The 27,528-nt window shown below is 43.0% G+C and overlaps 1 protein-coding gene across 1 annotated transcript in view; it reads right to left on the minus strand.

Moving 5' to 3' along the window:
* Nucleotides 1–4,948: 4,948 nt before the first annotated feature.
* The window catches only part of GAS2L2 (growth arrest specific 2 like 2), a 28,761-nt gene continuing 6,181 nt past the window's right edge, over nucleotides 4,949–27,528 (minus strand). The window contains exons 2-6 of the mRNA XM_088446324.1: nucleotides 24,440–24,684; nucleotides 20,259–20,366; nucleotides 18,180–18,276; nucleotides 8,964–9,252; nucleotides 4,949–7,266 (exon numbers count right to left, since the gene is read on the minus strand). Coding sequence (XP_088302450.1) covers nucleotides 5,220–7,266; nucleotides 8,964–9,252; nucleotides 18,180–18,276; nucleotides 20,259–20,366; nucleotides 24,440–24,684 — 2,786 coding nt within the window. The 3' untranslated portion in view covers nucleotides 4,949–5,219. The remainder of the gene's footprint in view (nucleotides 7,267–8,963; nucleotides 9,253–18,179; nucleotides 18,277–20,258; nucleotides 20,367–24,439; nucleotides 24,685–27,528) is intronic.

Here is a 27,528-nt window from a genome sequence, read left to right on the forward strand (position 1 = left end):
GTCTATTTGGTGCCAATTCTGAACTATAGTACACTATTAAGGGAGCTGAAGTTGCAGTATGATAATAACTCTACAAAAAACAATGTTTTCCTTTTGTAAATTACCTGAATTACAATATATTGCTAATTGTTATGTTTGCAAAAGTAAGTAACCAACATTTTCTAAATAATATAAAAGCATTTTTTATTTTTACATTGAATGATTTATATATGGTTACCATTAGGACTGGTATTCACATCTGAAACCTCTGCAGTGTGGATGACAACACAACCAATTAATATATGATTTACACTCCGCTTTCATTTGTGTTTTTTTTTATTTTTTTTAACAAAATAAATGACATTTGTATGTGAACTTTGCTAATTCATAAAATCACCCCCTGCTTCCTTTTAGATAATAAATACAGTAAAACAGTGATAGGAAGCTATTCACGCTGACCCCAGTCATCAAGAATTACTGGAACTTGAATTCTAGAAAACAATATACATTTGACTCCCATTACAAATATAAATATTAATGTGTGCATAGCAATTAACAGACTCTGATTCTTTAATATGTATAAAAAAGAGCACACTCATTAAGCTGAAATGTCTGTTTCTGTTACATAAGTTTCCAATACCAAATAAAATAGTTTACATTGCTATATCCAGTGTCATTTTTCAGCAGGAATGTGTGGTAGTTGAATGCTGAGAATACCTCTCATTAACTATGATGTAATGCCCTGGGCCAAAATATATTTTATATATTATGTATGGGCCACAATATATATATGAAATAATTAAACGTTCTTTGTGAAGTCTCCTGAGTGCCGCTGTACCTATTGTGAACTATACAGAGGGGAGTGGTCTCCGCCTCACTGAGGGCACCTGGAGCCAGACATTTACCCAGTTGGGGATTTATGGAGTGCCGGGTCTTTCTTATGTATTTATATATATATATATATATATATATATATATATAATGTGTGTGTGTTTGTGAGTGTATATATAATATACAGTATATACAGCGGGTAAAATGAGTATTGAACACATCAACAGTATCAAAATTTTTCTCAGTAAATATATTTGTAGAAGGGCTATTGTAATGCAATTCTCACCAAATGTCAGCAACAACCCATGCAATCCACACGTGCAAAGAAAGCAACCCATAGATGTCCATAAATTAAGTTATCTGTAATAATGTGAAATGACACAGAGAAGAGGGCAGCACAGACGGTGTAATGGTTAGCCTCACAGCACTGAGGTTGTGGGTTCGATTCCCACCACGGCCCTAACTGTGTGGAGTTTGTATACTCTCCCTGTGTTTGCCTGTGTTTCCTCCAGGTACTCTGGGTTTTCTCCCACAATCCAAAAATATACTGGTAGGCTAATTGGCTCCCAACAAAAATTAACTCTAGTGTGTGTGAGCGAGCATGTGGAAGGGACTATTATAAGCTCCACTGGGTCAGAGACTGATGTGAATGGCCAAATATTCTCTGTAAAGCGCTGCGGAATATGTGTGCGCTATGTAAATAACTGGTAATATTTAAATAAAAGTATTGAACACATGAAGAAAGGGAGGTGCAAAAACGCATGGAAAACCAAGACACCAGTTGAAATCTGTCAGTAATTAGAAAGCAATTATGCCCCTTGTCAGTGCAAATTAACATAAGCTGGTTCAGTCCCAACTGATGGTATATATCGGTAGAACAAGTAGAGCTTTGAAGACACGACTTGGAGAGCACTTAAGGAATATCAGAAAAGGGGTTACCATACCACCTTTCTAATCATTTTAAAGAGGTCCATAGTTGTTCAACGAAAGGAATTATACATTTTATGGCAATAATGTTAGAAATACATGGAAATTAATTGGATATTTAAATTAAAGACATTATGCCCCAGAGCAGGGGTCAGGGAACTTTTTTACCTTTTACCCCAAAATATATTTAGATACACTGACGTTACCCCCTTGATTTGAAAGGAAGGAAATCATATAGTAGTGCCCCTGTAGTAGTGCCCCTGTAGTGCTGCTTGTACAAAAAAAAAACACCTTAATCCCCGCTCCTGCATCCGCCACCGTCATGTCCGCCCGGCTGCTCCTCAGAACTATGGGAGAGACGTCATGATGTCTCTCCCATAGTGCGCATGGGGAGAGCCGGAAGCTGGAGTTCAGAAGAGAACTCCAGCCTTCGGCTAACACTGCGCTGCAGGGAAGGAGCCTGGCGCCTGCTGGTAATAACATCTCAGCGGGCGTCCGGCTTAGAGCCTCCCTGCAGCACAGCCGGGAATGCATATGAATCATTCTATATTCATATGCATGCCCGGCTGTCCGTCCATTACCCCCGGGAATTTCATTTTTACCCCATGTGGGGTAACTTACCCCTGTTCCCTGACCACTGCCCTAGAGGTCTTAATTTAGACTTCGAGCTGAAATCGTTTTTGTAGGGTTCCATGTTTCATACGTTTAGCCTAATACCTCTTTAATTTTCTGAGTTTATCCCTTTTTTATTACTAATATTTGAAGTTATGGTATGGTGTATCTACTTTATTTTACACATCTTCCCTTTATTCTATATTTACCCCCAAAAAATTTGTATCATTGATTTTATACGTATTTTTTATTTTAATATTTAAAAATTTTTATTCATATTTTATGAATATGCATTAGCACTTAGAGGTATATTAATATATCAAATATCACTTGGCACTTTAAGTATAGTAACTTGTGTCAGTCTTATTCATAATGCTCTATCCATATACGTGCGTGCGTTTTTAGAAAGGTATACATCATTTTTCCTTCTTTTCATTACATATGGCATTTACTCGTTTTAAAGAGGATAATGGGGATCATGATTGGACTATAGGATAACCTGCCCCAGTAAAGATGGCCAACTACCTGTTAAAATGTCCAAACACAAGATGGATGATGAAACCGGAAGTACCGCTGGGCAGCCGTGCGCTTCGTGCACAGGAAGTCATCAGTCGCTGCTGATTTTTTTTTTTTCCCCTTCTAAGTCTTCATGACCTTTTTGACCTGGAAGTCTGTCTAAGAAAGGTATATAAGAGTACTCGTTTTAACACAGTCACACTGCCTTGAGGAAGGGAGCTGCTGTCTCCTGAAATGCGTTGGCAGAGTGTGACCGGAGATATTTGGAGATACACTTGGATAAGGATTGTGGATGAGGTTTCCGGAGACCGCCACCATACTGTTTATTATACACCCTATTCAAGGAGACTTCTGGTAATTCTCCCATTTTTTAACTCATGTGGATTTTTGCACATCATTTTTTCTATTGTTATTGTTATTTGTCACCAGTCTGTATTGAAATTGTAGTACATCGCACACTATTTAATTTCAAAAACACACCATATTCTCTACACAATTTGTTTTTCATGATCTGAAACAAACCATCTATCCTGAGGAATGCCACTACCACACAAGACCCAGTGTGTAGAATTTTAAGGAAAGTATATTATTTAATTTGTATGACACTAGCGCACTCAGAATTATCACCACTTCTTTATTTTGCTCTCTCAAGACCTTCGCAACCTTATTGTTGCAAAACATTACTGATGGCATTGGTTACAGAAGGATTTCTAAACTACTGAAATTTCCAGTGAGCACTGTTGGTGCCATCATTTAGAAGTGGAAAGAACATAATTTCACCATAAACCGGCCACAACCAGGTGCTCCTCGCAAGATTTCTGACATAGTAGTGAAAAGAATTATCAGAAGAGTTGTCCAAGAGCCAAGGACCACTTGTGGAGAGCTACAGAAAGACCTGGAATTAGCAGGTACAATTGTTTCAAAGAAAACAATAAGTAATGCACTCAAGCAGCATGGCCCGTATTCATGTTCACCATGCAATACTCCATTGCTGAAGAAAAAGCATCGTTTAAAGTTTGCTGCACAACATTTGGACAAGCCTGTGAAATACTGGGAGAATAGTCTGGTCAGATGAGACCAATATTTAACTCTTTGGATGCCATAATACACACCATGTTTGGAGGAGAAATGGCACTGCACATCACCCCAAAAACACCCTACCAACAGTGAAGTTTGGAGGTGGGAACATCATGGTGTGGGGCTGTTTTATCAGCATACGGTACTGGCATACTTCATATGATTGAAGGAAGGATGAATGCAAACACACAGTCAAGGACACTCAATAAGTTTCAGAAAGAGAAAATAAAGCTGCTAGAATGGCCCAGCCAATCACCTGACTTGAATCCAATTGAAAATCTATGGAAAGAACTAAAGATCAGAGGGTCTCATTCAGACCCGCTTGTGAGCGCAGGACCGTCCAAAAGGCCACTCCAAATTTAAATAGGACGGCCCTGATTCAGAGCGAGCGCTCTGGTCAGAGCGTCCGGCTCTGAATCAGGGCCAGAGTTCATAGAAGAGGCCCGCAGAACCTTAAAGATTAGAAGACTGTGTGGAAGAATCAGCCAAAATCACACCTGAGCAAAACTTGCGATTAGTTTCTCCATACAGGAGGCATCTTGAAGCTGTCATTACCAACAAAGGCTTTTGTACGAAATATTAAATACATTCCAGTAAGCGTGTTCAATACTTTTTCCCCGTGTCATTTCACATTATTGCACATAACTTAATTTATGGACATCCATGGTTTGATTTCTTTGCATGTGTGGATTGCATGGGTTGTTGCTGGCACTTGGTGAAAACTGCATTCCAATAGCCCCATTACAAATATATTTACTGAGAAAAATGTTGATGTGTCCTATACTTATTTCACCCAATAATTTTTTTTTTATATATATACATATATACACACACACTAATATATATTATATATAGTATGTATGTGTGTGTGTGTATGTATATATATATATATATATATATATATATATCTGTAGGTTTATATAACTAGGTATATACTAGGTATATGTAGGTATATATAACTCTGTAGGTTTTTCTACAGCTCCATCCACATTTCCTGAACCTAGTTTTCTGGAAGTACCATAATCTGAATTTGCTTCTGTTATATAATTCTAAGGGAAACTTCTAAGTAAAACACTTTTGACTATGTTGTGCTTTATAGTTGTACAGACACTGGAATTCTCTAAAAATGTAGATTGATAATATGTATGTTAATTACTTGTCATGGATCTTAGTAGGTTTGCAACAAACTATGGCACAGTATCAACCCAAGATGCATTTGATTACCTCACCACAAAATTACACTACGTTGCATTGATTTAGTAATGTGTTACAATATTTTAAACCCATGTCTCTTCCTCATCTTCCATTGTGCTTGGATTATCTCCATCACAACTTTGCTTTTTCTGAGAATTGGAAACGTCCAGAGATAGGGACTGTTCTGAGGACCAGGTTCCATCATCCGTATCCAAGTCTCCTGTACTAACAGCTGTGCTCTGTGACTCGTTCAGACTCCGGGTTCCAGAAGGTTGTATAACTGTGCTTTGTGTATTTTTTGACTTGCTATGTGTTTGTCGATGGGAAACTGGGGTTGGAATTTTGGACGGCTTCTTTTCTGGTCTGTTGTCTCGTCGAGGGCGGATTTTTGGCCTTAGTTTGAGTTTATATATGGATGGCACTCTTTCTGGCTTTTTCAGGGCTCTTTTTGGTTTGAATGTTTGTGGTAATTTTGACTGTTCTGGGACAGCTTCTTCTTTAGGACTTTGGATTGATGAATCCTGGTTATCATCTGCACCCACTAAGTTTTTCTTTTTGGATTCCATTGCCAGCTGCCTTAATCTCTGAGATGGCAATTGTTTGACTTTGTTACCCTGGCTTTGAATAGAAGACAGTTTCTTTTTAGCTATACTCTGTGTTGCCACTTCTGGTCCACCATTCTCTTGTGATTCTGGATGCTGAAGAGGCAAATCTGTTTCTGTAGTATCCTCCACAACAGGTTTTGGAGGTATATTGGAAATCCAGTTTTCCACATCAACTCTATTGAGCTTGACATGACCCTGGGTAAGTTCTGAGATGACATCATCAAAGCTTCCTCGTCCAGTCTGCCATTTGGTATTTATGTAAACTCCACTCCTGGGTATTTGTACATCCACATCAGGTGTCTTTTGTGTGTCTCTAAGTAAGGACAGAGCAGGTACTGAAGTCCTTTTCACTTTAAAGTCATGAACAGCAACATCACTTGCTATACTAGCTGTAAAGTCGCTATACTTGTGTCCTTGGTTACTATTGTCATCTGAATCTTCCTCTAATACTTTGATGTTTGATAGGATTTCATCTTCCAGACTCTGATACAACTCCTTTTCTTGATCTGGACCAATGGGCAATGGTGTATATCTATACTCTTCTTCCCTATTATCTGACAGTATTGAGGATTCCAAAGTACTGGGTTGTCTGTACTGTTTAGCTAGCTTCTCTGCTACACCATTGTTAAGCTGTATTGTTGGAGTACTCCTACCAGTTCTTATATATTTGTTTTGCTCAATATGAGCAGGAACACTTCGTATTGCTGTGAGTTTATTATGATAAGTGTTGAAATTATTTCCTACAGATTTACTTCTATCTCTGTATTGAGATTCACCATAATAAGCACTGCTTGGAGTAGAGGGCCTGCTCAAAGTAGACATGGATCTCACATTTAATTCTTGTTTTGTTGGCTGGCTAAGCTGCTTTGTTGGAGAGGAAGAACATACGCTGAGCTGCTTTGTTGGAGAGGAAGAGCGTATGCTAAGCTGCTTTGTTGGAGAGGAAGAACATACGCTGAGCTGCTTTGTTGGAAAGGAAGAGCGTATGCTAAGCTGCTTTATTGGAGAGGAAGGGCGTATGCTGAGTTGTTTACTTGGAGAGGAAGATCGTGTGCCGACTTGTTTAGATGGAGAAGATGAACGTTTGATATCTGAAGCTGTCTTAGGTTGGTATTCTTCTACTTTTCTTTGCTGACTATGGAGCAGATACTTGGAGGGGCTAGGTGGTCGCAGATATCGAGAAGGTGTTTTAGGCCTTGATTCACGTTGAATGTCATCTTTTTCTGTTGCTGTTTGGACTCTCAGAGGAGTATTGTGTATCTGACTTTGGTGGACATCCTTCATCATTGGATCTTTAAAGCACGGAGCTGGGCTCTTCCCTGATTGTCTCCCAGGGTGGTTCTCATAAAACATATCTGAAGAATAAGACTTTTCATCTTCACTAACAGTAAGACGGGATCCTGTAGAAGATGTGGAGAAATGTGGCCTATCATGACCAGTGTGTGAATACATGAACTGCTGGCTAGCTTGACCATCTTCAATGAACAATTGCCTCCGAGATGGAGTAGCTGGCCGTTCCTGTCCCCTGTTAATTAAAAATAACAGACTGTGACTAAGCAAGCTTCATAGCATTATAAGTAAATCATGGATAAATAATTCAGTTTGACCCAGTAATAAAAATAAATAAAGATGTATTTGTACATATAGGGAATGGCAAATAATGTAATTTTATGTACATTATTAATCATTCACTATAATGACATGATCCTCTAGGCATGCTGAAACAGATGTGTACTATTTACTTCAAGTTGATACCTATTAAAATCTGGGCATTTACAAACATCCATTTATTAGCGTTCTTACACTATGGACCTGATGCAGAGTTGTACGGTATTGCATAGCTGTAGGGAAGCGGCTGTGTAGTACCATACAACTCCTATACACTAATGTAGCAGGAGGCGTCTAAATAGACATCTTTCCATGACTGACTTTCGGCAGACGCAGTCCCTGGCCTCGGCACTCCCAAAAAACGGGGGCGCTGCATGAACGGACGCCGCACCAGCCCCAAAATGGTTGCAGCCTGTCAATCAAGCTGCAGCTTGGGGGAACTGCGAGATCTCACAGAGGGAGACCTGCACATGTACATTACAGATCCTGCGCATGTACAGGTCTTTCAGAATCGCACCCATTGGGTTTGCATAGTACTCTGAATTGCACAAAAGCCATCCTTAATTCTGGATATCTACAGCCATTGTAATTTTCAATACTATCAATAGAACTGGCCTCTACCTATGCTAGGTGCAGAAGATGTGACTGACAAGGGAGTGCATGGAATCAGTGGCGGGCTGGGCCGGGAGGCAGGTTGCCATGTGCCCCCCGGGCCGCAGCGCCATACGGGTGGTGGGCAGTCTGCGTCTCTGTGACACAGCTGCACCATGCGTGTAGCGCTGACCGGACGGAGTTCGGTCAGCGCTACACAGTGACTGACAAACACACAACCACCAGCGCCGTCAGCTGTGTGTTTGTTTTGAGTGGCAGCCAATGAGAGTCTGTCAGACTGTCACTGACTGCTGCTGCACCCACTGCAGGAGCCACTCCATCTTCCGGCTCCTGCAGTGGGTAATGGGAGAGACGTCATGACGTCTCTCCCATAATGCAGAGTGGCCCGGCTCGTGAGGACGAACGGAGGAGTGGATGGCAGCGAGAGCGGGGATTCAGGTAAGTGTTTTGTTTTGTTTTTCATTACGTGTGTCTACTGCACTACAAGGGAGAGACCACTACTGGGGGCACTACAAGGGGGGGGGGACTACTACTGGGGTCACTACAAGGGGGAGACTACTACTGAGGACACCACTACTGGGGACACTACAAGAGGGGGGGACTACTACTGGGGGCACTACAAGGGGGAGAGAACTACTGGGGGCACTACAAGGCGGAGAGCACTCCTGTCAATCACTCTGCGATGGGTCTGCATAGTCACTGCGATCACAGTCCCATTCGCAGTGGCCGGTTCGCGCACTGCGATGCATGCACAGAAGACAATTGACTGGGTGCATGCTATTATGTACTTGCAATCCTTGCTGAATCAGGCCCTATGTCTTTCAGATATCTCAGCTGCAGTGCAGCACGGCAAATGCAGTGTATCTGTGCAAGGCGTGGTGCACGAAATTATATAGTGTTTGTCAGATGTACACACAATATATTGTCTAGTGTGTACCCAGCAAAAAAAAAGGCTTTTCCTTAATTGATGTATTAGAATTTGCGTGTATAAGTGTTTGCTACCTGAATGCAAAACTCCTCTTGAGATCAGGCTGTCCCTGTGGGGTTCTATACCCTCCAGTCTTGTCAGCATTTTCAGGGGAGGCAGATGATGATGAATGATGGGTTCTACCACTGTTAGAAGTGTAAGTCTTCCAATCCACTGGAGGCAGCGGACTCTGAGATCTGCTTACAATCAATGTTGTTTGAGTTTTATTGGGATTATCTGATCTGGGTGTTACACGAGCCTTGATCTCATGAATCGGATTTATTGGTTTCTGTGGATTACCTGATTTTGAAGCCTGTTTATGAGCTGTAGGAAGAAAAGAGCAAACATTTATAAATTACTGAGTTTTTAATATATAACAATATACTGTATATTAGCAAATATTAAACAGTACCTTCAAAACAGTGAAAACAAGTAAATGTATGGATTATTTGAGTGAATTAAACATTGTGCCCTAATTTAGTTTTACAGTTTAACTTTCTCAAATATCTTTTAGTTAAATACTGTAATTTAGGGACGCACAATGGAAAGATACTGAATTGCATGCTCCAAATTTGCAAAATACAAAGTATTTCTAGCTATTACTTTTTATTACAAAAATAATAACAAATATAAATTGTAACACAAACCATTTGTCACAATGATTTTATCCTCTGGCTTTTAATAACCATTCTGCAATGTGATTAGTGCAGGGGTGTTGATGTAACTGACACAAGTGATGGATAAGAAGGCAGGGTGGAGATAGGGAAAACCTCACACCAGAGAACAACCTACTGCTACTTTAGGATCATTCATTTCAAATTTCCATTTTTCTACTAAAATGTTGTTTGGTTTACTATAACTTGTTTTAGTAAACTATCATTACTTCTTTTTTCTGTGATGTTCTAGTATTTGAAGATTTTTATTACATTTATTATAATGTGCCTAGAAATGTGTTTATTTGCATCCTATTATTACATTTAGGTACAAGACCTAATCTTTGGCATCTCAGCAGCGGTGAGCTCAGGGCCCGTTATATGAAGAAAAAGCGGTGTCCTTCTATAAATCTGCCCTCTCCACCACTTGGTCATAAAAAATAAATGTTGTTCTTTTATTTCAGTACAAAGGTACGCCTCTAAACCCAATTTAGCGGGGTATGTCCGTAATCCATCCAACTCAGCCCATCGGAAAACTTTGCACCCACACAGAGGATGCCACATTTGGCCGACACATCCATGGGCTTCACACTAAACTTTTGTGGTAGGCACCATTGAGGCCGTCTACCACTAAAATAAAGGATGTCTCTGAAAGGGTATGGGGGGGAGCAAGGGCTATATTTACATTGCTTTGCCTAGTGTGACTAGAAACCTTTCACCGACCCTGCTGTAAAAATGACTTCTAGAGTGACTACTATTCCTTCTTATCAGCAAGCAAGTTGTCATTCAATAAACCCTAAGAGCAGAACTATGATATGCTCTGGAAAAAAAATCTATTTATTTTTGGTATGGTAAGCTGTAGACTAGAGGTACTATGGGTTAAACCGATATAATGCAATTGTTTTGTAAATTCTGCGAAAGATAAGCATTGAGTCAAATAGGAATGGGTATGTAATGCCGGCTGTCGGGATGCCTCCTGTCACAATACCGACGGTGGCATCCCGATGGTAAGGATACTTACCCTTCCCCCTAACCCTCCCTTCTTGTAGCCTAACCCTCCCCACCCCGCACCCTAACACTCCCCGTTAGTGCCTAAACCTAACCCTCCCCCTTAGTGCCTAAACCCCTTCCCCCAGTGGTGCCTGAACCGAACCCTCTATCCCCCCCGAGCGTCCTCCTGGATTCTGACATCGGGATTAAGTTGTGTCTGTATTTCGACGCCCATCTTAAGTCCCTTGTCTGGATTCCAGCGTCCGGATTGAGACCGGCAGCCTCTCATAACTACATCCCAGTCAAGTAAGAGGGCCTCCATTTTATTTATATAACTGATTTTGCAATTTGTAGTTTAACATTAGCAGATCATTTGTACTAGGCAAAAGAATGACATAAATCCAGGTGGTCAAGAGGCAGTTAATGTCTCACAAAAAGCTAAGAATAGAATACTGCAGACATTATGTCACAAGACTCAGGAACGGGTGACATAGCACTAAGGAGGTAATGAGCCACGCACAGACCTAATTTTCTCTCATACCTATCTCAGCAGAATAGAGCCGGCTGCTGGCAGGGCTCCAAGTGACAAATGAATGACAAGGATGCTGTGCAAATAAAACAAAGCATCTCAGGTGATTGATGCTGGAGAGCCTCTAGATGGCTTTTCTCTGGCAACCTGTCACACTATTATAACCCCCACAAATCAATGGCCTAGCACATGTAATTGATTTTCACAAAAAAATCTGATATGTAATTGCTGAGTTTGTGTATGAGATCTACATTTTTATAAAAGGATAGTATCACCATAATCTATAAAAGGTGACTGTTTAAAGTAGCTCTGTCACTTAAAACCACACTGATCTTCAACCACATATTTTGCAGACTATCTTCATAATATATAAAATTCATGCTTGAATGTGACAAGTCCACATGTGTTAAGATAATACTGTTTTGACATATGTCACTGTGGCTTTTCAAATGGCTGCATAACTCCTCTACACTGGCTTTGTCTCCTTATCCACCTGGCTTTATAGTAAAGGAACTGTTCAAAAAATGTTTTATTTAAATGGAATTAAAAAGTAGCCAACTACTTTTAAATGACTTAGATGAAAGCTTATAACACCAGTGTTTATGTAAAAAGTGACAACATGTAAAATATTGAATTAAAAAAAAAAATTTGAAAGGTACAAATATTTTTTTTAAAAATAACAGTTTTAAAGTTACTGAAGTATTCTGGAAAACAAGATTAAAAAGATAAATAATATAAGGGGCTGATGTAAAGTTGGCTTCAAAATGAGAGGAAGTTTGAATTTAAATAATGTATTTCGGCCCATATGCAGAGCTCAAGCTTTGTTCCAGACTGCTAAATTATGTGAAAGGTTTACGCCTGGCAAACGTCAGACACTTATAGTACATATCACTTCCACACATACCTGTCCCATATCATTAAACCCATTATTGATCTGTTAAGAGAAATTCACATAAAAACTGACATGTCTTTACTGGCCAAATTATGCTATTTAATCCCCTCCAAGTACATGGGTTATTCATTGGGAGAGATTTACCAGAGGTTCTGCATTGTGTCCTGACATTTGTACCTTAAAGTAAAGATTTTCCTACCTTTTCACCTTCTCAGGGGTATGCACTGACAAAATAAAAAAAACTTTGACTGGAATATCAATGCAAGTTTGGAATTGAATTGCAAATTTAATTTGCATTGTGAGTTTACCGTGAGAAGAGCTCGCAGAACCCTACTCGCACCTAATAGGATTGACTACAATGTGCCTCCATGCAGGTCTGTCTCAGTTCACAATTACATGAGCATTCCCTTACTGTATTCGGTCTGCATCTGTACATCTTTTCCCACCATTTTGCTTCTCCAAGTCTGCATAAGGACATGCTGGGCTCCATTTACTAACAAAACATACCCCCTTTAGCGCTAGCTAAATGGGTTATGCCACCTTTCTGCATGTAATAAACAGCGGTAATCTAAGATTACCGCTGTTTTCACGGCATCGCTCTTGCCATCTTTTAGATGGCGAGAGCGATGCAGTCCCCATTGTCGGCAATGGAGACCAGGCGGTGCCTTTTTAACGACTTCAGGGAAGCCGTCCAAGCACTGCCAGGTCCCAGTGTCATGCAGGACCGTCGCGCATGCGCATAACACTGGAGCCCTGTTGCTGGCAGCTTTGGGCTGCCAGCAGCCCAGCAGAGGACGAGGACTTCGCGGGACCCCGCCGGAGAGGTAAGTATTAATAAATACTAGTGGCATTTTCGTTTGTATCACAGTGATACTAAACGAAAACTGCCGCTGGTATTTTAGTTCATTTATAAATGGAGCCCACTGTATGTGTACATTGGAGAAGTTGACCATAGCAACGAATCCGCTTTGAAGTAGCTTTTATCAAGTAGAGTCTATAAACTAATAGGTAGGAGCTGATTGGTTGCTATGGGCAACTTCTCCACTGGTCCACTTCTCCATGCTTTTCACTGCTTGATACATAAACCCCTTAGTTACACATTAGTCTGTACATTAATATATCCCGCCACTAGAAGACTCAGAAGATGTTGGTTTGCAGCGTACTTGCCTACATCCTGGTTGCCCCCTCTGGGGCGTTGTGATTTCTGGCATTGGGAAGCGGGGTAATGATGATGTCATCACAACCCTCCTCCCGGGAGGCTTGACTACTTTTCAGAGGGGCCGGGAGCGGCTCCCGATTTTCGGGAGGCTCCCGGACAATTCGGGAGAGTAAGCATGTATGGTTTGCAGGCTTCTAGTTGACAGAAATATCACACATGGACTGATCTAGAATTGCATGTAAGAGCATTTGAGCAAGGTAAAGATGCATCTTGGTGCAAATATAACGAGTTGCACATGTGCACAATTTTCATCAGCATTTAGAGTTGTGCTTATCTTGAACTTACAGCCTCTAGCACTTGAAGAGGTGTGCTGGGGGATTATGTGTGAGTGTTGTATAGTAAGGGCATTCAGACGCAGGCACAAATTAAGGAGTATGATATATTAAGTTGACAGTTCTCTCGGTAACATGCATAATGTCAACAAGGTTGAAATGTCGAAATGCAGCACATCGACAGTGACCATACCAACATTCATCATGTCTACACGAATGTCATTACGACAATAGAATGTTGACGTAACAGTCCTGGTGGCCCAGAGGTGTCTCCAGCATCACCTTTCATGTCCTGGCGTTCATATGTGACTGGGCAGCATTGTGATGAGTATTTTCTCCCTAACTCTCTCCCCTCGCATCTATCCCTGCCCCTCAGCCTAACCCTAACCTCCCCCTAGTGCCTAACCCTGAATGTCAACATTGTGGTGTCCACATAATAAATGTCGACATGGTAATTGTTGACCATGTGACCGGATACCCAGGTAAAGCATATACCTTTTAAGAGTAACCTGATTCTAAGATACAAAAAGGCAGGGACGTGCAGTCAGGGGAGGCAGAGCTTCTGTTATACTCCCTTCCCTGTCATGCTCCAGAGTTTTGATATAAAAATGATTAGAGTAATACAAGAAAGATATTTATAACTTCTAAACCTCTTCTTTGTTTTTTGTAATAATTTTTTTGTTAAAACTGGAAAATCTGCAGAGCTCCCTAGAATTGCAGGAAGAGACGAGAGGTGAGGCAACAAGAGCCTTACATCTCAGACACTACTTGCAGAGTAAGGGTAGGGGCCACACCACGAACAGGAATACTGCACAGTAAGAGAGCCAAAAGAGGCATGCGTCACTGTGGGAGGGTGCCTTGAGCACTGACTGACACCTTGGATGTGTCATGTGACCAGGAAGTGCACGGCTCAGAGACCCACCGGATCTCAGTCAGCAGCAGCAAGGGGAGGAAGAGAAGAGACAGCGGTTTTGATGCAGATAGGAGAATCAATACACACTGAAACTTAGTGTAGGGACGGGAGATTTACAGTAATTAGCAGGGCCGCAGAGAGGGGGTGGCGGGTACTAATTACCCAGGCCCAGGATTGTTGGGGGGGCCCTGGATCCAACACCACCCCCCTCCATCTTTCCTGTCAGCAGCCCAGCACACACTGTTGTGTGCTGGGCTGCAGTGGGAGACTTCTCAGCCTGTGTGGGGGTGGGGGGCGCAATCACAATGATCACGCCTCCCCCCCACAGATTTGCACCGAGCTGAAGGGCTCACAGCGCCCGCCTTCCCAGCGCACAGCGCCGCGTAGCTAGGTTTTATCTTTGTTTCCTGAGGGGGTGTGGCCATGCCTCCCGCAATTAGGTCATGCCCCCTTCAGCCGGGCTGGCTCTTAACGGCCCTGGTGATTAGGGGGTGAGACACTCTCCCTGCACTCAGACCCACCCCCTTGTGTGTCTCCTCAGCCACTGACCTCACCGCACGTCACTGCAAAAAGGACTGTTAAATGTTTGCACTGAGCACATCTATGTGCTTGATTAAAATTTACACTTCTCTAATGTGTCTGCAACTCAACATACACATGCAGAAATGTAAGTGTGTAGCTTTATCTTTCATCATATGTTTACAGGGTATATTTAAAGAGGGTCAGATTAAGAATTGGACATAAATGCAACAGCTGCATGTAAAGAATATGCTTTGCCATGCTGTACCTACACTTGCTGCACCTTTTGTCTGGAAAGGTGGCTTGGGGCTGTGGCTGTCAGGCTAGGCTGGTCAAAATAAAAGGGACTTGTCATAATGTGAATCCAGCCTCAGGCTTTTACATGAGTTATATACATTTCAAAGGAGTATTCAAAAAATTGATGTATAAAAGCGAGTATAAAGTTTGTTTAAAACAAATGCAAATGTATGCTTCTCCTATGGCAGCGGTGCACTTAGTAAGTTAAATAAGTGTTTTGTCAATGATTCAAGTGTCATATTAGTGATGGAGCCGAACAAAGTGAGCGCTCTTACCACTGCGCTATGAGTGAGATGTCTATTGAGCTATGAATTGAAATCACACAAAGAAAGTATGTCACATAATTATGAACAATCTGCAAACCTGTAACTTCTCTCTACTTCATTTACATATATAGATAACCCACGTTGTGACAATCACAATATCAGGTAATTAGTCTCCTTTAGGAAGGCAGCCACGGGTCAGTGTACAGCTGGCATAGCTGTGTATTCTCATCACTCAGTGGCATGCTGGCAGCTATAAATCAATCACTTTGTTGCGATTACAGCAGACTGTGGTTTGAAAAAAACTGTTTAATTTCTAAACTGCTCTACAGGAATAATCTGATTAAATTTGAGAATTCATTACATTTTATAAAGAAAACATTTTAGATGATCTGCATCACAAATTTAATGTTGATAGTGGCAAAGGCTTATTCTGGCATCTGTATAATCTCAGAAGCAGTATGTAGTAAGACATAACAATGGGCCTGATTCATTACGGATCGTAACTGCAACAGCGTATGCAGATCGGCCGATGGTGCGTCCTGTGTATACGTATGCACCGCAGTGAGCATGCGTGAGTTGGCATTGCAGTAGCACTGGATCACTTACTCAGATACAAAGCCATCGCAGATCAAGGGACGGGACATCAGCGTTTGGGGGTGGTGATGGGGAAGTGGTAGGAGAAACGCAGGCGTGCCTGTCCATTCGAACGTCGTTGCATGGGCAATGGGCATGCATAAATTAGCCACTGCGACAGCATACACAGCTTGAGTACTCACTTGGTGTGACGAGATTAGCAATTTCTGTGTAAGGTCAGACCTGCTGTAATTGTGCGTGAGGCGCCGATGTTACTCGATGTTCCCGATGTATACGAAGGCCTGCATGGTATTACGGATGTGAGAAAGCGGTAGTGGGCGTCTCTTTGCTGGCTTTGCAATTGCGGATATTAGCATATTTGCACAGCGGGTCTGTGTGCATAATTGCAGCTGTGATCGCAGTAGTGATCCGTAGTGAATCAGGCTCAATGTTACCCTGCCTCTCATACAGTGCTGCTTGGTGGAATGACCTAATATTTATGGGAATATTTACCTGACACAGTAACGTCAACAGTTCCTAGTGAATTATGCTGTGTTATCATTAATATTTCAGTGGCAGGGTGTGGAATACACATAGGCCATTGGTCAGATGGGGACCTACAATAACTACTTCACATATGGGTTTGCTCTGTAGCTTCAGTTGGACTGGCCTAGGGCCCTGGTCCTGTGCTTATTGGGATAGGAGGCAGAAGCAGTGGTGGCTCCAGAGGTGGGGCTGCAGCGCAGTCCAAAATTCAAATAGGGGGACCACACCAACTGCCAGTGAGTCCCGGCCGTCATGTTTGGCAACATTTGAAATGGCAGTTGGCGTGGCTCCCCTATTTGAATTTTGGACTGCGCTGCAGCCCCACCTCTGGAGCCGCCACTGGTTAGAAGGTATAACCCACCTCATACTGCTTTCCCAATCCATTCCTGCCAGCAGCTCTTACCCTGTTGTAGAGTCTGGTGGAAGAGGGGCCAGAGCGCTTCACTCCACTACACAGCAGTTCACGCTGCTGCTCCAGACGGAGCCGGCTCAGTCGTGCGCATGCGCGAGACCTGGCTAGCAACGGGCAATCCGTCACTCCGGGTCTCGCACCAAAGGGGGCGAGCTGTCGATGTTGAGTGACAGCTCGCCCCCTTTGGTGGGCGGGCCGGGGGGGGTGGCTGCCCAAACGGAGGCGTTCCCATGAGAATGCCTGTCATTTGGGGGCGGCCCACTGACATCACAAGCGATGTCAGTGGAGAGCTTCCGGCTCTGTTAGAGCCGAAAGCTCTCTGGGGCTTGTGATGTACGAGACCCTACCACAAGAGTCTTGTCGCAAACAGCCCGATGGTCTTGACCATCGCGACCATCATCATGGCCGCTCGCTATAGCTGTGGGTGGTCACCCACAGCTGTGCGAGTGGCCAAGAGCCGCTCCAAAAAAAAAAAAGCCCGGCCCTGATTCAGAGCGAGCGGCTCTGAATCAGGCCGAGAGTTCATTCCCACACTGAGCAGAGGAGGTAGGAGCTGTTGTGAAGACTAGAGTCCTCCACTGAAGGGTAGGGAATGGTGGGGGAACATATATATCAAAGAGAGAGTGGGGAGAAGATGTACCTTAACTACTCTCTGCTAGTGACATACAAGATGGGTGGCAGCTTTTTATTACTGAGCAGGAGCATACATGTTAATAAGCATGTTTATATGCACACAAACACCCATGTAACAAAAATGTTAAAAAAAAATGCAAATGTCACATGAAATAAAGAACCCATGAGTAATTAAGACATCCATGAGTAATATAAGTCAATGTGAAAATGTAATAATTATGCCATTATTCCTAATCCTAAAGGACTTTCAAGCCATATTTGTAAACTTTCTATCATAGTAATTGTCATGCGCATCAATAAACCCACTAATGTTCATACAACCGTATTTTGCAGGGACATTTCCCGACAGCGAAATGCTATGAGACGCACATGTATATGCTAGGCAGACAAAGTGAGTTTGCACATAGCAGGAATGCATCTGAATATTTGCAGTTTTGAAAATGACCCTTACATTTCTTTGTACTAAAATAATATTTTTTGATGATCAGAGTCACCCAAACATACAGAGAATATTGTTTGTCACTTGGATTTACGTACAGAGGGATGTGCAGCGGCAGGGATCATGTTTGTCCAAATAATGTTCCAGTGTGTCCCATCCACCTCCTACTCTGACCATCACATGGTTACGCAGAATCTGTAAGAGAAGAGCCCACTCACTGACAATGATATAATTATATGGAAATAAACATTTGACAGATGATCAAGTTCTTATACTTTTATTTCTTATCTTTATTGTTATTCTCCCATCTGCCACTTATTTATATCTATGGTATTCAATTAACTGTGGGGTTTACCAGGTGACTAATTGCCAGCCAAAATCCCTGCGCCGACAAATCGGGACTCGCGCACGGAAACACACTGATTCCACGTAAACTGTGGAATCAATGTTTTTTTTTTTTCCCCGACGCACAAGCCCGATTTGGTGGTTTTTACGCAGATTTTACCTTCCACCTCCATGAGCTGCGAGGTAAAGTCCGACTGCGGGGACTCGCGTGCGAGGAATCCCCGCTAATTGGATAGGTCCGGCACGGCAATTACTGCAGGGTTTATTAATTATGCGCCAGTATTATATTATATTATGTGTGCTACATGGACTGTATAAGTATAAATTCCAGAGTAAGCTTAATTATCTAGGCGGGTGGGTCAATCTGGCCTCAGTACAACACCATGGCCATGTGTGACACTGCAGAACGAATGCCATATGTGTGTGCAGGGCCGGCTTTAGAGGTGTTCGACCAGTGCGGCCGTACAGGGGCGCCACCCATAGAGGGCGCACCCCTCCCCAACATCCCGGTTTCAGCGGGACAGTACTGTCCCGCTGTTCCCCCTGTGGGCCGGAGTGGCCCACAGATGGTCAAATCGAGAGGTTGGGGACTCCCACCGTCGCCCGGACCCCGGAGTTTGAATGGGTGCTGCGCGCATGCGCGCGGCATCCATTCAGTGACGGGAGAGGGTCTAGGGGAAGCCCAGCTAGTGAGGCTCCCCCCAGCCTGACATTATTTGGATGCGTGCTATGCGGGCAGGAGGTGTGGCCTATGGTAATTAGGCCAAGCCGTGTGCGATGATGGGGCGCACTGTAAAGAGCCGGCACAGAGCGCTCTGACCCCTGGAGCCACCGACTCTGTGTGTGTGTGTTTTATCATCCAGCTCATGGAATGTGTATCACAAATCACATTAGTTTGGCAAGGGTGCACCTAGTTCAAATGCCCAGTGCACTTTAAAAGTGCAATATGCACTATATTATAAGTATGGGACAAGACCCCATCTCCACCAGCTCTGACCTGGTACAAAAGTCAAGTGATTCTGTGGAGTGAAATGACTGCTTGTAACCATTCTCCATACACCGTAAGCTTTCTCCTCAAACTAACTTTCTTTGGAAGATAGCTAAGGCAGCCAGTGCAAATTGAGGATCCTGTTGTCTATAAAGAGGCTTCTGCACTGCACCTCATTTGTTCTGTGCACTTTAAATGAGGCCCAGAGTGTACAAAATATCACAGTAAAAAAAAAAAAATATGCATTCAGCACAGACTATTATACTGTATATCTGCTTTATAATGTGCATTCGCTAGTTCTCTAGCAGTACTCGCTTATATTTTGGGATATTAGTGTGACTGTTTTATGTTAACTGTATGATTAAGGACCCTTAATCATACAGAAGATGATGACTAGGGCTATAAGGGCCCTATTCATCATCTTCTATGGGCCCATTACTCATGCAGAAACGCTAGTTTCCTCATGTTTTTAGTAACAGGCCCATTCATTATTAGGGGCCAGATGGGGCAGTCTAGCATTCAGCACACCTTGAAAACTTTCAGTCTTTCAGAGCTTGCCTGCAGGAAGCAACGCCATCTACAGGACCGGGGTTGTGAAGAGAGATCCAAAGGGATCTCTCTGTCACCTCTGCACTGCGTGCCCTGTGTTTATGCACATGTGTAGACTCAGGCCATGCATGCGCAGTCAGTTAGATCATGGGGGCAGCTACTTTTTGGAGAACAAGAGCAATACTGAATTGTTCCGGTAGTTAAGTATCCACCACCTCAAAACGGCCCAGGATGCTGGATATGCCCTTTAGTGATGGTGTACCTATAAATTCCAGGTACAAATACATGCACTTACCCTTATAAAAATAAGACTGTTTGATTCTCCCACTTTGTATTTCCCTTCAGATACTTTGATCATACAAAACTGTACAGGACATGTACATCTGCTCACCAAATGCTGAACCTATTAAAACAAAAATAAATATTTGTTCATTTCTGTATCTAAAGGTGCGTACAAACGGGACGATTTTTTGAACAACTGAACGATAACGACGTCGTATAGTTCCGTTTCAGGGCTAAAACGATGAACGAAAATCACAAATGCGCGCTCCCGTTTGCAGTTTGTAGTTTTCGTTCATCGCCTGAACCTCCTGTCCAATGTCAAGTTGAACATGTTCGGGGATGAAGGAGGGAGCCCGGCACTGAACAAAATCGTTATTGATTTTGTTCAGTGTTGTGCTCAGTGTTGTTAACAACACTGAGCACACCCCTGCCGGGGACACATGGGACAATTTTTGTTCGGGGAGAAAATCGTCCCGTGTGTACGCACCTTAAGAATAATTGTTGATAAGCATAATAACATTGAACCTATAGACTATTGCTAGTGGCATAACTTAGGGCGTCATTCAGAAATGTATGCAAACCCAATGGTTTTCAGTCCAAGAAAAATAAACAACATCATTTCAAAACACAATGTCAATGTTGTGACCTAAAACTGTATTTGTGGTCCCCCTATTTGTAGGGGGACTGGGCATGGATTTGCATGGCATAATATTGTCCTTTATGTGGATTGAACATACCTCCAGTGGGACAAAGTATAGACCTGTGGTCAGATGTGTGGTGTTCAGGGATGGATTGTCCTATTGGAGCACATAGCATGCCCAATTGGGCTGGAGTTAAGTCTCAGGAACTGCCCACTGAAGCAGTTATACTCATGGTTGCAATGTCTGGGAGCTATGACCACCGACCACTGGTGTGTGCAGGCTGTGTGGACATGCACACCCCTTAGGACAGGAATTTTCAGCCGGTGTGCCGCGACTAGTACACACTGCCCTGCCCCAATCACACACTGGTAATGCGCCGGGGTGAAACCCACACAGACTGCAGACGCTATACATGCACACTGTGAAGGCAGCACATAGCAAGTACTACAAGCTGCAGGAGCCTGTCAAAGAAGTTTACAGAGTGAGTGTAGCATACATACTGTAAACTTAGGGCACAGTGTGGCATATGTGACCTTGGGGCAATGTGTGGCATACATATTATAAACTGGGGGTACTGTGTAGCATAATGTAAAGTGAGGACTTTAAATAACACAATGAAAAGATTTTACATTTTTCGATACATTCTTAATCACATTTTTTTTTTTTAAAGGATAAATACTTTATTAGCAACACTGCTAGGTGGCATGTTTTGAATTGAATTGAATTACTGTAAATAGATGAACTGCCAGAGCCTGGCAGGAAGTGAGGTCTTTTGGGCTATGCATGCTGGGAAGGTTCCTGCTCTCTGAGGTCAGTCTAGTTATGTTTGTCATGCTGAGTAAACACATTAATGGGTGTATTTATCAAGCAGTGAAAAGTGTGGAGAAGAGAACCGGTGGAAAAGTTGCCCAAAGCAACCAATCAGCTCCTACCTATTATTTTATAGATTGTACTTGATAAATGCTACTTGAAAGCTGATTGGTTACTATGGGCAACTTCTTCACTGGTTCACTTCCCCACACTTTTCACTGCTTGATAAATAGACTAGTTTCACTCCTGAAAGTTGTCACTCCAGTCTTTCTACACCCACATCTACAATGACAGACCCTCCAACATGACTCCTTCCATCAGGTACATAATGCTCTGCTCCTGGACATCCCACCTATTGTATGATTGCATCCACCTGTAGTGAAATACCTGTTTCATCAATTATCTAGTTCAAGACAGGTGACTGCAATCATAAATTAGGTGAAGTCCAGGAGCAGAGCATATTGTACCTGATGGACTGGGGCACGTTGGAGGGTAGGCAATGACTTTGTGACCTATGAATTTGTGGCACAGATGTGTAGTTTATATTATAATTTGGGAGCATTAATGTGTGTCATATGAATTGAGGGATTTCTGTGTCATATTAATCTGGGGCAAGACCTGTTTTATAATATCAATTGGGGGCATTATTGTGTGTCAAGTGAATTTGGGGCACTGATGTGAGGTATATTAGTTTGGGGCTATTACTGTGTGTCATATGAATTTGGGGCACAGATGTGAGGTATATTATTAATTGTGGGTATTATTGTGTGTCTTATGAATTTGTGTCACAGATGTGAAGTATATTATTATTGGGGGTATTACTGTGTGATGAATTTGGGGCACAGATGTGAGGTATATTATTAATTGGGGATATTACTGTGTGGCATATGAATTTGGGGCCTGCATAACCCATATCAGGATATCAAGACTCTGCGCATGCCTATGCCTCCGTCATATGTTTAATAGTGATAACTAGCTCAATAGGTCAGCCATAAGTTTGTGTGAACCCACAAATAATCCTTTTTCCAATGTTGCAAGAAATGTGCAACATTGGAAAAATCCCTGGGACTCATTTTTTTTTCCCAATCCAAACAAAAATGTGGTTGAAATAAAGGTTAAAATGATCAGTATATTGGAAGAGAAGCCATAAAAATATTTACAGTATGAAATGTAAGACCGATATCATAGTAGGTTGTAGTTACAGGTGATGGGTTTACTTTTGTATGATCTGTACCATTGTGCCTAATCTTCAAAACCACAATGTTCACGCTGTGCCAGACAGTAGACCATGGGCCTGATTCAGCTTCAGACGGAATTGCAAAGCTGCTCGCAAGCAGCTTAGCTATTACATCTGTGCTGATATGGTAATGCACAGGAGGCATCACGCCTCTGTATTATGTATCCGAGCTGCATTGTCCAATGCAGCATCGGATACTCTGCGGACCATTGGCCGAATAAGGTGACCCATGGGGACACACAGCCGGCCGCCGCAGATGAAAGGAAGAAGCCAGGAAATCTCCATAAGCCGACGGAGATACTGGCTTCTTCCCACCCCCCCAATGACGGCGACACGCCTCTGTTTCAGGAAACTGAGGCCATCGCCGCCCCCTCCCCGCCCACAAACAACCACTGACAGTCTGCTGCCAGTCTGCGAGCAGGATCGCATACCCGTTCTGAACATTCACAGAACGGGTCTTGCGCCTGCGCGGATTCCCGAACACCGGGAATCTGCGTTCAGCAGTGCATTAGCATGCACTGCTGAATCAGGCCCTATATCTTTACGCAATAGTTAAAACATGAAGCACTGCACCAAGCAAGTCTGGGGGGTAAATGTTATAGCCTGCAGATTTCAGGCATCGGCGTGTTCCGTGCGTGACTGTCCGATGTTTTAAAGTAGCAGCCATTTAAAAGGGAAAACCAGATTGATTTGGCCTATTTAATGACTGCTACTACTTTAAAACATCGAGCAGTCTACTACATTTATTCTGAGGTCTTTCTTAATGACCTCCATTAAATGTATAATTTACAAAGTTATTCCTTAGTGATATATATATATATATATATATATATATATATGTATATAATCTGTGAAATGTGATGTCATAATTGTGATTATTTCATTATTCTGCACTCTAATATACTCTCTACAAAGCAGCTGTTATCCTCACCATATATTCACTAGCACTTGTATATTCTAGTAAATTGTACTAAACAGACATGTGCAAAAGGTGTGTCAAGGTTTTAAAAATACACCTAAAAAAATCACTAAATTTCATAAACTTTATCATTTAATATTTTCTTTTTTAAAAACCGTGCCTAATGCTGGCCACACACATGGCAATCTGCACACTATCAGCCGATGTGTATGATTTGTGTACGATTTCCCTTGAAACTCTCCCCGGCAGCTCAGCACACGATCTGCACACAATTTGGTGACCAATCTTCATACGATCTCTCCTGCATCCAGACTTTCACAGTGCATCGTGTCCTAGATTGTCAGATCTGCCCTACTGCATGGCAGATCTGAAGATGCAATGTGCGACCAGCGGGAACGTGCATCGCATCGTGATCGTGAGTGGGGACTCACGATTTACTCAGGATTTGGCCATATTTTACATGATCTGTCGTTCCAATGTGTCGGAATGGGCCAGATCGGGTACAATAACGCTATGTGTGTGGCCAGCATTAGAAATAAAATGATGAAAATAGATGTTATTAATTTAGAACTAAAATGTTAATTCACCATTTGGTCCAAATTCTTAAAGTCACAAAGTTTTCTTTGGCTTTGTGGTTTAGGGACTGGGATCTCCACTGGAGGCAGCTCTAGTTCCTCCCGAATCTCTTCCTCTATCTGCTCCTCCATCTGAATAAGCATGGGAGCACTCATACCAAAGCGAGACGCCCGACGAGCCACTTCTAGCAGGCACAAAATGAAGTTTTTCTCATTTTTCCGTAAAACCAGATCCTCCGTTTCAAACATCAGGACATCTGAAGGCGACCAAATATGTCATGAGACAACTCCATAAAGAAGACATTAGGTGCAAATAAACAAAAATAAGATGATTTACATTCAGTAAAATTAATTTACTTATAAAAAGTAATATTTTCCATTATTGCTATAATTTCAAGTGCTTGATGACTGATGGCATCATAATGACTTTCTATGATAATCAGAAAACAGGTTTATTTATATGCCATTATTTTTAGCATAATCAGATTATAAATTGTACAATCTATCCAAAGGCTCTAGGGCAGTTTAAGAAGGATCTGTGAAAGACATAAGGACAGCACAGAATGGAGGAGCCATAATATCTATAATCATAGGTGTAATCATCATGCTTATATGCTATCCATTACCTCAATTACAATCTCCAAGTAAAATGAATTTAAATATGTACTATTCATATCAGAAGCAGATCTGCATGTAACACCATTACTCAGTAACACTTTTTATCCTTTGTGAACAAGACTAAAATAATCTTTCTGAATTTACACATGAGCGCAATAGAATTCAGCCTTGTGCTGAACAGGTTGGAGTTCAATTCTGCTATGACAAGAGGCCCTCTTTCTGCAAGTCGTCCTGTTGTAGTGTGACCAGCCCAGCCTGGGATAGCCTGGTGCTAGTTGCATAGTATTCCCTACTCTCCTGAAATGGCCGGGAGCCTCCCAAAAATCTGGTGGTGCTCTTGGCCCCCCGGAAGAGTGGGCAAGTTTCCCGCCCGTTTCCATCCACCGGCGTCCCCTCCCCTCTTGTATAATTGGCCGGTCCGGGGAGAGTAGATCACGTGATTCGAGCTGAATCCCGTCATCGTGGCCCCGCCCCCGGCTGCACAACACCAGTAGCCGATAATCTCAGCATTGAGCAACAGGGGCTGGGCCACAATGATGCGATTGTGCAGTCACGCCCACAACCTCAAAATACCGTCATGCCCATCTGCTGTGCGGACCTGGCTGCCTCCTCCCAGAAGAGCCAGATTGTCGGCAAGTCTGTAGTTTCAGCATGTATGGGTGGTATGTACCTAGAGTTGAGATTAAAATCACAAAGGACAGCTCATCCGAAAAGATCTGTCCTTTGAGATGATTGGACTTCCAGGTTTATTATTATTATTATTACCCTTTATTTATATGGCGCCACAAGTGTTTCGCAGCGCCTTACATAGTACATAGAACTAATACGTGAACAAGAAACAAGTAACTTACAGTACAGTACAAGGACACGATTTATTTTATATACATTGCTGCAATAGTGATTAAAGCACTCACAATAAGCTGCCGAGAGTTGGCAGTCACGTGTTAGGTGCCCTTATGGGGAGTAAAGAGTAGAAGAAAATGTAAAGAGGAGCACATGAGGGAAGAGGTCCTTGCTCGTGAGAGCTTACATTCTCATGACCCGGGAGTCCTCCTACGCATGTGTCGTATGATGTGCTTGCTGCGGGGGACACTAGGAGGGATCCGATTTGATCCCTCTCGGTGCACAATGCGAAAAGAAGTCCATAGGTTTCTATTGGGCTCTGGAAAGTAACACATTCAGTAGGTTGGTACGTACTACATATGGGAAATGCAGGCAAAACTCTGGATTTTTTGCTACATTTTCCCTTTACTGCATATCGCTGACAATATAAAGTACACTAATGATAACTGCATTATCTTCCACACAATAGTGCTGATGTAAAGTTGAACAAGGCATGTTGATTGAACTACATGCTGTGCAGAGTTATACATACATGTAAATCCTTCTGTTTTCAGAAGAATCTTTTGGATAGGGCACAAGTGTGCACGGATAATGATGATAAAAATGAAAATAAGCATATGTATAGGGGTGACCTGCACATATTGGCACATTTCCCCATGCAGTTGTGTGCACGTAATGCAGTATGCTGGTGGACAGCCTCATAGGCCTAGGGATAATGTTCCAGAGGAGCGTAGAAATCTTGAATGCGGGAGTGAAAAAAAGGTGATAAGGGCAGAGGCCAGGCAAAAGTCAGCGGGAGAGCAGAGAGGGCAAAAAGGATTGTGGAAACAGAATAGGTCTGTGATACAGGAGAAGAACAGTAATGGAGAGAGGAGCTTCAACTGGATTTTGTAGGGGGAGGGAAGATCGTGAAAGAGAAGAGAGGTTAAATTAGAGTGACAGTGGGCCTGATTCAGACCCGTTCGCAAGCGGGTCGATGGTGCCCTAGTAGAGAGGGAGCTCCGTCGTGCGCATGCGCGAGACCCGCATAGCGACAGCCAAGCTGTCGCTATGGGTCTCGCACCAAAGGGGGCGTGCTGTCGATGGTGAGTGACAGCACGCCCCCTTTGGTGGGCGTGCCGGGGGCGTTGCTGCCCAGACGGAGGCGTTCCCATGGGAACGCCTACCGTCTGGGGCCGGCCCCACTGACATCACTAGTGATGTCAGTGGGAGTGCTTTTGGCTCTGATAGAGCCAAAAGCACTCCTGGGCTTGCGCAGGGCAGGGTCTCGTCGCAAGCCCGATGGTCGCGATGGTCTTGACCATCGCGACCATCTTTTTGGCCGCTCGCATAAGCTGTGGGTGGTCACCCACAGCTATGCGAGCGGCCAGAAGGCCGCTCCATTTTTAGGTAGGAGGGCCCTGATTCAGAGCGAGCGCTCTGGTCAGAGCGTCCGGCTCTGAATCAGGCCCAGTATACGCAGCATTGAGTATAGATGCATACCTCCCAACTATCCTGCTTTGGGTGGGACAGTCTCATTTTTCTGGGACTGTCCCGCCACTCCACCCGTGGGTCACAGTATCCGATGGCTTGGGGGGGTGGGAGCATACACTGCTGCTCTGCACATCATCAGGTGAGGAGATGCCATGCACACGCACACG

The sequence above is a fragment of the Taudactylus pleione genome, unplaced genomic scaffold (genome assembly GCF_031769625.1).
Source record: "Taudactylus pleione unplaced genomic scaffold, aTauple2 ptg000397bl, whole genome shotgun sequence".
Lineage (NCBI taxonomy): Eukaryota > Metazoa > Chordata > Amphibia > Anura > Myobatrachidae > Taudactylus > Taudactylus pleione.